At 40.2% G+C, this 10,545-nt stretch overlaps 2 protein-coding genes across 2 annotated transcripts; one reads left to right on the top strand and one right to left on the bottom strand.

The window, feature by feature from the left end:
- Positions 1–315: 315 nt before the first annotated feature.
- On the bottom strand, positions 316–3,610 carry dad1 (defender against cell death 1). The gene is made up of 3 exons (XM_019257763.2): positions 3,290–3,610; positions 1,176–1,347; positions 316–573 (listed from the first exon to the last, which is right to left on the bottom strand). The coding sequence occupies exons 1-2, from the start codon at positions 3,498–3,500 to the stop codon at positions 1,217–1,219; spliced, it is 342 nt and encodes a 113-aa protein (XP_019113308.1). The 5' UTR covers positions 3,501–3,610; the 3' UTR covers positions 316–573; positions 1,176–1,216.
- A 256-nt stretch (positions 3,611–3,866) lies between these two features.
- Positions 3,867–9,802, top strand: abhd4 (abhydrolase domain containing 4, N-acyl phospholipase B). The gene is made up of 8 exons (XM_010746959.3): positions 3,867–4,119; positions 5,043–5,128; positions 5,310–5,414; positions 5,515–5,803; positions 8,270–8,457; positions 8,535–8,646; positions 8,743–8,929; positions 9,138–9,802. The coding sequence occupies exons 1-8, from the start codon at positions 4,070–4,072 to the stop codon at positions 9,225–9,227; spliced, it is 1,107 nt and encodes a 368-aa protein (XP_010745261.2). The 5' UTR covers positions 3,867–4,069; the 3' UTR covers positions 9,228–9,802.
- Positions 9,803–10,545: the final 743 nt, after the last annotated feature.

Here is a 10,545-nt window from a genome sequence, read left to right as displayed (position 1 = left end):
TCTGATGTTTGCAGAATTGTTCCTTGTAAGGTACTTCTAATTTAATAACAAATAGTGTTCAAATATGAGAAATATGACCAGCATGTTCTTTTCTGCCTGTAACGTCCAAATGTAGGATAAAGAATTAGAGATTAGATAATGTATTCAAAATATTTAGATGTCTCTTTTGAGACAATATATCCAAATTCAAACAATTACCCTTCTGTATCGTTCTTGCCTTACATAGTGTGCTATTGAAAACAAGTGTACTGCTGTAGAACACGAAATGGAAGTTTGTATGGTGTACGTTTCATTCAAGAACAGCATGATCATTCACAAGGTCACCATTTCACTGTTTTATTTCATCTTCTCAGTGCAAAAGGGAATGCTTTACAAATTTCAACATTAAAAAACAAAACAAACAAAATGTACGAAATCAACCTTTATCGGTAAGAAAACTGCACTGCATCATGTGTGACCAGATGAGACTCAGTCAGTGTTGATGACCTGATGGGACTCTCCAAATCAGTGGCACGACAGCAGAAGTAGCATTGTGTCTTGAAGGGGAGTTTTGATGACTTTTCTTGTTGCGATCTATGGAAAAAAAAAACAAACAAAAAAAAAAAAAACAGAGGCAGTATAGTTGGTCACTTTCAGATTATGGGTGTTGTTATTTCAAAGCAACAGAGAAACAAGAGGACGCAGTATGGCCTTTCCACCTGCCTGCAAGTCTAAAAATTCAATAATAGTTTTTTCTAGCAAAGCAAAAGCAATATGTGGTATTATGTGGATGTTCCCATGGAAGTTAGACTTCTTCCGATTTTATATATCTGGAGCTATACCACTGAGAATGAAGTGATGAACTGGCAAGAATGGTTAATGTGACTGAGAGCACCCAAAGGATGAGCATAAACCAATACCGTAAACATATATCTGTATAAAAATCCATTTAAACATCCTTTGAGTTCAGATTTCCCATTTATTGTCCATTGAGAGAATCTACACTATCAACTCTGATACACATCACACATCCCAAGAGAGATTTTCTCATATTCTGGAGATACAGACAGTACAAAACTGCAAAGAATCTCCACTGTGGTTTGAACTACACTGTGATGGATGGATTCTAAGCAAAAATGTCATTTTAAAGAATCCAACTTTAAAAGGTGTGAAATAAAGAAGTGTGTTATATGCACCTTCTGAGAGGGGGACGCTGTGAGCCAGATACACATCTGTTTCAACCAATGAAGTTCATCACGACCAGATGGAGGACGGTGTGAGCGAATAGGAAGTCAGCGAAAGCCCTCTCTGGGGAGATGGACAGGAACTCTCCTTTGTTCTGTGGGTTGATCTGGATACGAAGACACACTAAGAAAAAATAAAAAGACATGGAGGATTAGTTTTGTACAGAATATTTATGCCTGTAAATATCACCTAAAAGCATACTAACTCTTAATACCAAACGTTTTCATTATCGCCTTCAAATGTTAGTCTAGCATATAATTTATTTTTTTTGAAAAAACAATCTTCAGTTTGTTTTTTGAAGGAAGAATAAAGGTCTACTACTGTTGCTATGGTTACATTTGCATAGACAGGTGGCTCTTCATTTAAGAATTATGGTACATCTGTTCAATGTGACAAAACCTGGAAAGAGAAATAAGACTTGTGAGGTGTCTGATTCATTCTCCCTGGAGCTGTGTTGGATTTTAATATTAAAGCTTCTCCAAATTAGACTGAATAACATTAATACTGCACCAGACTGATCACTACATACTACTAAAACAATTACTGAACATTTCAAGAAATATTACTTGAACTGTAAATTTGACTATTCTGATGATTGTCAAAATGAATGCTAATACTTCTAAATGATTTATCAAGCCAACATTGTCAGGCAGCAGTTCCTACACTGTGGGGAGTTTCTGTATTTCTGTTTTCCATCACTGTGAACTGAACTGGGGCTATTTCTCATTATTGTCTGACATTTAGAGCTAAACGTTCAATACAAGGAACATTATTATCACCATGTCAGCCAAACATAATATTAAGTTCTCCAGTCATCTATTTGTGTCAATATGAGCTCTGAGTAACAGGGTTTTCACTGTCCTCCACTATGAGGATTAGGGATGGGCATGAGTACTCGATTTGGACGTCAGGATTTCTTCAACGTATTCAGTACTCATTTTTTATAGGAAAAATTGTGGTGCTGTGCAACTGCAGAGAACATTCAAAGTTCACAGAGACACATATCGCTCAATCCATGCTTAATTTGCACTTGTTTTCTGTGGCGGTCCAATTCAAATGTGAAAGTATTATCCAACACATTCATTCTTACAGGAACTAAATGACCTGTTCACGGGCCAAGTTGGCTGCCATTTCTATTTTTGCAGCCAAATGATGACGTCCTTGAACTGAAGTGAATGTGGATGTGACTTTTCTTCACTGGAGGCTAACCTCTACAGTCTGTGCAGCACAGAGAGGTAAAGGCCGAACCTAACTCCACCTGGATTTGAACTGGGACGTTCGTTTTGGTCCCTTTTCTTAAATGATCTACAGTGTACTCTGAAATGAAGCACTAAGGTATACCCAGATACGACGGATGCAACACTTTCAGGTTATACAAGGTGCCGAAGGTTGATTATTTTTTGTTTATTGTGTAGGTTATGGGTATTTCTGTCTGTTTATTGTGCTTTGTTGCCTTTTCGACTTTTTTTCTAATTCTGTAGTGTATGCTACACTTTCCTCTGCTGCTGTAACAAGTACATTTCCCCATGGTGGAATGAATAAAGTATATCTAATCTAATCTAATTTATTGAACCTGTGGTGGAGAGATGTTGAATCATCTTCACAGTGATCCTGCAGTAGTTTGGATGCTGTTTAATTGAGTCTGATCATAAAGTATAAATTGTTATTTTGAAAAACTTGGACAAAATACTCAGTATAACATAAATACACTTGATTAAGCAGAAACTAACACCTGTTTATACAAGCTCTGAGTGTTACAGCCTTCATGAAGGAAGCACTGGTTGCAGGACTGGCTGGACGACTATTATCTTAAGCTCGGCGTGGCTGAGTGTACTTTTTTAATTCAAGCAGTGAGTCTATGAACATTTCCATGAACGTTTGTTTATCATATACATTTTATACAATTATAACTCGAGCCATGAGCTTCGTTAGCCAGCTTGTGTCTGCACGGACGTTGACTTTTGGGGGCCAGGAGTTGAGCACCCCTCCTCTGAAGTGACGCACATTATAATTCATAAACATCAACACCTGATCTGACACTTAACTAACTAAATAAAGTGTGTACCTGCGAGGATGAAGGCGCCCACACACGAGATGAAGCCTGACAGAAAGCTGTTGAAGGGGAAGGTGCCGACGAGCAGACAGTAGAGGAACTGCAGCGCTCCCGTCAACAGGATGTACAGCAGATACGCGTCCACCACCTTGAGCTTGTTGGGGGTGGTGGTGGTGTACTCCTCCAGGAACCGGGAGATCACCGATATGACCGAGTTGGACATGATTTGTGTCGTCTAATTTAGCAACGAGCTAGCTCTGCAGTCTGCACGGGTCCTCTTCCTCAGTCCAATGAGTGACGTGTCCTCATTAGCCGGAAGCGGCGTCGGTGTTACAGAATATATCTTCCGAGTCGCGGGGAGAGAAAAAATCAAGGGGCCGTTTGTTGAACAGAGAGGTGTTACACCTTGTGAGGATGATCTACTCTGACGGCTTTTTGAGCTATGCCAACTACATTAGTGATTTTCACAATTTTCTTGTGATAAAACAGTCTGCAAATCCCATAAAGGTGATTTTTGCAAAACAATAATTAGTTCACACATAACTATTACATTACTAAGCCCGTATGTTGGCTTGGTTGCGGCGTTGTCACGTTCTCTTCCCATCGTCTGTCAAGGTGCATTTACAGTAGACGGGAGTGACGTATCTCACAAATAGACGATCTCTGCGCTCGGTCAGGTGACCGAGGAACGTTCGCGTTACAAAACATTAGAAAGTCTCCCACAGACACAGAGGAGCGTGTTGTCAACTTCATAATTTGCTTTAATGGTATTTAATTTGAATATGTCAACCAATGGATCCTGTCACAGCAACACCTCCGATGCAGAACGACTGTGAGACAGAGTAAGTGACTGAGATAAACACGTAGCCGAGGACAACCGAGCCTGTCTGCTCAAACCACATGCGAGCTCCAGTTTAAAGAGCTGGATGTGGACTTAGTGTCCTCTGTCCTTCTTTAGGACATTTACCGACTCTCTGTACTTTACTGTAGTGCTGTGTCATTGTTCCTAAATCACTCCTAGCATTTATTTTCTGATATTTTACAAGTGAAGACAACTAACCTTATACTATTAGAGCTAGTAAGCCTTATGTGAGAGAAATGAGAAGAAAATGAAAAATAATAATCTACCACTGTCTCACTAACTACCTGTATCAATATTGTATGAACACAAATGTTATTATTACTAACCTGGAGCGCACAGCAGCAGAATACTGTGTATAATGGTCATTAAATGAGACAAAAAAAAGCTGTGAGTGACACGTCATGGTGAGCCAGCTGTAAGGGTGACTCAGCAAATTTGAATTGCCCATTAATTGCAGAGCAGGTAGAAGGGCCTGGTGGTTTACCTGGTGTGTTGATGGTGAGGGTAGAAATGTGAGACTGGCCTATTTCTACCTCCAGTTAGAGAGGAAGCGGTGGGTAAAGCCACATCACCCCTTTTCAGTTTCTACACTAAAAAGATAGGAAGGTGTGTGTTACACCGCCTGAAATGTAAATCATGATTCCTCTAGGGCAAGAGGTAATCGTGATAAATATTAACCACTACATCACTGCTGTGTGTCTGCCAACCTGATAGTTGTGAAATGTGACAGGCTCCCGGGTGTGTAGCTCCAGTCCTCTAGGCAAACAATGATAAACACAGACTTTAACCTTGGACTTACACCAGGAGCGGTATTGCATCATTGTACATTCAGCATGCGCTTAATATTTCCTGTGCTATCCACTATCTCCTCATTCTTTTCATGTTTTGTTTCTCTCTCGTCAGGTCAGGTTCAGTCTGGAGCTGGTGGCCTTCCTGGCGTCCAACTTCCATGTCCCTTTTGAAGACTACAGAGTCCAAGATTCTCGCTTGTAAGTAGGTTTTGATTGATTACAGGCGGACTATATGACTGCTAGGAACAAACAGAAGAGTAGATAAGTAGTTGTAATGATATACAAAAGCTGTTGACCTTTTTTTCTGTAGGCTTAACACTCTATGATTGTTGGCACTAGCTATAAACTAACACAGCACCTCATTACTCCTCTTTGACAGGTATTCAGAATGACCTATGGGCTAGATTTGTGACCCTCCCAAACCAGGATCGAATATGGACTCTGACACTCACCAACAAGGTTGTGCGCAAACGAATAGAACAAGGTATCACTTCTTCTCAGTCTATGTTTGTTTATGGGGAGGCGACACTCATGATATACAGTAACTTCCCTTTGTCCTTTCTGTTACCCTCTTTTTCCTTTAGTACCAAAGACTCCCCTGGTGATGGTCCACGGTTTTGGAGGAGGGGTAGGCCTGTGGATTAGAAACCTTGAGGCGCTGAGTCGGTCACGGCCTGTTTACGCCTTTGACCTCCTGGGCTTTGGCAGGAGCTCCAGGCCTCCCTTCCCCTCAGATGCTGCCAAGGCAGAGGAGCAGTTTGTCGACTCTATTGAGCAGTGGAGACAATCCGTAGGCCTGGAGAACATGATTCTGCTGGGACACAGTCTGGGCGGGTACCTGGCTACCTCATATGCCATCCAGTACCCATCAAGGTAATAATATTAATAGGATAGCATTAAAAACATCAAATAATCAGGGGAGGCTACAGAACAGAGTGCTTGTGGTTTTTGAATAGCACACTTTGAATATAGGGCTGAACAGTTCATCAGAACATTGTTGAAATTGCAATTTGTCCAAGTGCAATATCCAAATAAGAGGAGCTGCCATTTTTTGATAAAGAAAAAATGTGTCCCAGCCAATGTTCCCTCTAATTTTTCATGTGTCTGGGCATGCACACAACTGAGGACCACTGTGAGCAACATCAGATGTGCACGCTGTGGCCACACACCAGTATCACATCTGTTGAAAACCTTATTAAAAGAATCAAATTACAGCAGCAATTTCCATTAGTTTACTTTTAATATAAGTGATTTGGCCCACTTAAAATGAAAAAGACCAAAATCTTGTTGTTCGTGAGATGTGTGGTATGTTATATGTGAGAGTCCTGCTTTGGCCTGGGTGAGGTCCAGTTGTGGCCTGGGTGAGGGTCCTGCTCTTCACTTTAATACATTCACATTTTGCACCATGACATGTGTGCTGCAGCCTGTGATACAATGTAAATTCCTGTAGCTCTTTGTCTGTAAAATATCTAATTACACAGTTTTTTATTAGCATTTCTACTACCCATAAATTATCTAGTAGTAATGGAATGTAATGATTAATATCCATAAATAAAAAATAATAAATGTCACTAGAACATGCACAAATCTGACTTCAATGCCATGATTGGCTACATAGCGTTAAGTGAGTCGTATCGTATCATTGGCTGGACACCTGTCACTCACTGAGTTACACTGCAAAATGGTACAGAAAAAATGTTATTGGTCTAATTTATTTACAGTTTATGTTGGATTTTATTTTATGCGCTGTATAGATTTTCTTGTGTGCTGAGAATGTGCGTGCAGTGCGGGAAAATTGGTCCCAGCATACCATTATAAATGAAGCTCTGTGGTGTAACAGCGATTCCCTGGCCTAAAAATCATGTTTTCTGGAAGTAAGGGAGCATATTTATTAAATAAATTTATTAAAATTAATATATGCATAAATATTTTTTCAAAAGGTTTTCAAATGACTATTTTATTTATTTCGGTGGACTTTTTATTTAAGTAAATTAGAAATACAAAGACTAAAATAATGTTGAGAAGGGTTAGGGTTAGGGTTAACCCTCTAATTAAAATGTTCCCTGGCAACCTCAAGGTGACTACAAGTGACAAAGAAATAGTCTGGAACACAACCCTCCATAAAATTACAGCTTGTCATTAATAAGGGCACAGACATGGTCCTCGGAGTATGTGAACGTAGACAACAACGCCTGGCCCAGCCAGCAACACACATATGACCCCAGTGAACTTACTCAGTGTGCACTTTAACGCACTGGTGGAAGTAACGAACAAAGGGGGGATGTAGACCTAAATCACAGCGTTCCCACGACCACAGTAGCAATAAAAACATGGCATCTGTGTAGCAGAGGAAAAAGAGTTTCAAGCGTATTCAGTTGTATTTCTGTCTGAATGAAGAGGTGACAGAGTGTCTTAAATATGCGCATGTTAACGAAGCATCATCAAACCGTTGTTCCATGCTGTAGTTCTCCCTAGATGCATCACTCAGACCACAGTTTGGATTAATGTTGCCTTAGGATTTTATCAGTGACACAGAACCTGACACCACGTATGCACACTTGTGTGGACCATGTCTGTGTCTTTATAATTCATTTTTAAATAAATTAAACAAACTAGATGAAGTTTTAATTATTGAAGTGCTGGTTCATTGGTTCATTTCATTACTAGCTTCCATGTCTGTGTCTGGCATGCAGTCTATGCTGCAAAATAGTGACACCAAAAAGTTTCCTTTGGTCTCTGTCTGCCTGTTTGTTTGAGAGACAGGCAGCTGTGGTCAAGTGACATAGACAGTGAATAGAGATAGCTGCTACCATAACACTGGTGGCGTTAGCAGCAGTAACATTCATCCCAAACAAACAACCCCCAGCACCACCCGATACTCACACTGCTATACAACTCTGGTAATTTGCCGCAGCGAATAGTCACTTCTCAAGTGCTAAACCACATCCACAGATTGCGTGGGAGCAGGCAGTAGTTCTCCGTAGGAAACTGATTTGTCTGTAAAAAAAAAAAAAGAAAGAAAGAAAACTGTGTTAGGAGACAAGAGCATAGCTTGAAAGCCTAGCAAGATGGATTTTGTCATCTCGAGAGTCCGGCTGCCTCGCAAGTTTAGAGAGACCACTGTCTAACTCTGAAATTCCCCAAGCTCTTCAGTCTTGTTTTGTTTTAGTGCCTGAAATGTAACTTCTATCATTTGTTTTCAGAATTGAAAAAACCTGGCAGGCAGAATATTCAGAATCAACTTTGGAAACTTTGGTATAATCCACCTTGTGCAGAAGCTGATGAGGGAAAAAAAGCTAGTTGAAGTTGTTTATAACGTGTTAAGCTCCGTTCTTGCAGAGTGTCACATCTTATCCTGGTGGACCCCTGGGGTTTCCCTGAGCGAACCCAGGCACAGAACCAAGAGGATCAAGGTCAGGAGACAGAGATAGTGAAGAGGCCGCCCCTTCCACGCTGGGTGAAAGCTATCGCAGCAGTGGTTTCCCTCTTTAATCCACTGGCTGTCATCAGAGCAGCAGGCCCATGGGGTAAGATGTGTTACTGTTTATCTGAAAGTACTGAGTTATACTCGTTGCTCTCATCTAACAGAATGTCACTGCATCAGGTCCGGGCTTGGTGAACAGATTCCGTCCTGATTTCAAAAGGAAATTCGAAGATCTGTTTGATGATGACACAATGACACAGTACATCTATCACTGTAACGCACAAACCCCAAGGTACGCCAACACGCTCATCATTTGGACATTTTTCGTAACAGAACAAAACGCCTGCCAAATGCTGACCATCTTTTCCATTTCCTCTCCTCCTCACAGTGGTGAGGTGGGTTTCCGGGCCATGTCAGAGTCTCTGGGCTGGGCCAAGAGGCCCATGCTTCATCGGGTTCACCTCCTGCCCCCTTCCATGCCCCTCACCATGCTGTACGGAGCGCGTTCCTGGGTGGACAGCTCGTCTGGGGACAAAGTCGTCCAGATCAGGAGCAAGGCCCACACCAAAGTGCTGGTGAGTAGAGATGCAGGGTAAAGGCAGAGTCACGAGGGAGATGTTATCTAATTATGAGTCTAAAATGTGCAGGTCAGCTTTCAATTAGTGTCATTGTAATTCAATTCATATTTGTTTGTTTTTGTCGTCAGTAGAGAAGCTTCACGTGGTTGTGTATAACTGCTGACTGCTTTCTTATCTTTATTCCCTCGTCTCTCTCACCGTGCAGCTGATAAACAACGCCTCTCACCACGTATACGCTGATCAACCAGAGGAGTTCAACAGAGTGGTGGAAAAAATATGTAACTCTGTAAACTGAGCGCCGGGCATGCTTGTAAAAGGACTTAAGGTATCCAGACATTTCATGCTGCTTTTTAGCACTGAAAGCTTTGCACGTAAAGCCTGCTGGATGGTTTTGTGTTCTAGACATCATGTAGCTCAACATGAGTTTGAATGTAATTTGTTATTATTGATATCATTGTAGTAAAGTTTTCGTATTATTTGTTAGCTCATATAAGCTTTTTTTCAATTTAGTATCACTGGTAAATTATTTATTTATAACATGATTGAATTTATTTATCCATGTGTTCATACGGAATAATAATTAAACCACTATATTCAGAGTTAAATTATGTTGTTACATTTTTTAACAGAAAGTAAACTCCACTCTTGATGCACTGATGTGTGTGTGTGAGATTGAGTGTGTGTGTGAGGAGCCACTACTGCCACTACTGCTTCACACTTTTATACATGTGCCTGACATGAGCATTAAGTACTGTATGAAATATGGTATTGTCTTTGATCCATGCTTTCTTCCTCCATCTTTCCCACAGTATGAAACTGCTGTTTGTATTTTATACCTTTTAAGATAATAAAAGCTTATTTGACAAAATATTTCCTTCACGTCTGCAACTGTGATCCACTTTGTGACCCAACCAGTAGAGGTCAGTAACGGGTGTCATTTCTATTAAGTTTACAATGTGCAATATGGTTCTGCAGTGGAAGGAGATAGTTGAAGTAAAAGCACAAATATTATCAGCAAAATCTCCAATAAAACCACTCATGAATGTAAAAATCTCCTTGTCAGTGTTATATTTATCATATGATTGTGCTATTATTACAATGGCAAACGTTTAAACTGCATTTTATTGTTGCAAGTGGTCGATGTGTAGCTAAACAATCTGCCATTTTCGGTTACTTTAAACTTAAATAACGTCATATTTTATAAGATGGTCACATGTCAGATAAACATAGTGGATTACAAGGTACAATATTTCTGAAAAGGCGACATAAGAAGAAAGTACTCATGCAAAGCACAAGTATATCGACATTACAGCTTAATACACTCCACCACCACTGCTACCTGTGCTCCAGTTCATTTTGTTTGAATGTATCACCCGATCAGTAGTTATAAGAAATATTCAAATTTTAGTAGTGATACCTGAATGTAAGTACTTAAGGTACTTTTTTAGGCAGCAGAATAGCCCCTGTCAGTGTTAGATTATTTTGTTATTTGATTACTAGTAATCATTTATTGATGTGTCGAAGTCATCATAGGTTTTGGATGTAAAATCTTAAATGTAGTGTACTTCGCAATTATTTTTGTCGAACGAATGCTGTGCAATGCACCTAAAAAA

Source organism: Larimichthys crocea, chromosome X (assembly GCF_000972845.2).
Source record: "Larimichthys crocea isolate SSNF chromosome X, L_crocea_2.0, whole genome shotgun sequence".
Lineage (NCBI taxonomy): Eukaryota > Metazoa > Chordata > Actinopteri > Sciaenidae > Larimichthys > Larimichthys crocea.
This window is presented reverse-complemented; position numbering and strand designations above follow the sequence as displayed.

Excerpts from the sequence above, each read along its gene's own strand:
- dad1 (XM_019257763.2), bottom strand. The coding sequence starts at position 3,500 with ATGTCCAACTCGGTCATATCGGTGATCTCCCGGTTCCTGGAGGAGTAC. Across the intron at positions 1,348-3,289 it reads GGGCGCCTTCATCCTCGCAG|TGTGTCTTCGTATCCAGATC; the intron begins GTACACACTTTA and ends ATTTTTTCTTAG.
- abhd4 (XM_010746959.3), top strand. The coding sequence starts at position 4,070 with ATGGATCCTGTCACAGCAACACCTCCGATGCAGAACGACTGTGAGACA. Across the intron at positions 5,804-8,269 it reads GCCATCCAGTACCCATCAAG|AGTGTCACATCTTATCCTGG; the intron begins GTAATAATATTA and ends CCGTTCTTGCAG. Across the intron at positions 8,458-8,534 it reads CAGAGCAGCAGGCCCATGGG|GTCCGGGCTTGGTGAACAGA; the intron begins GTAAGATGTGTT and ends TCACTGCATCAG.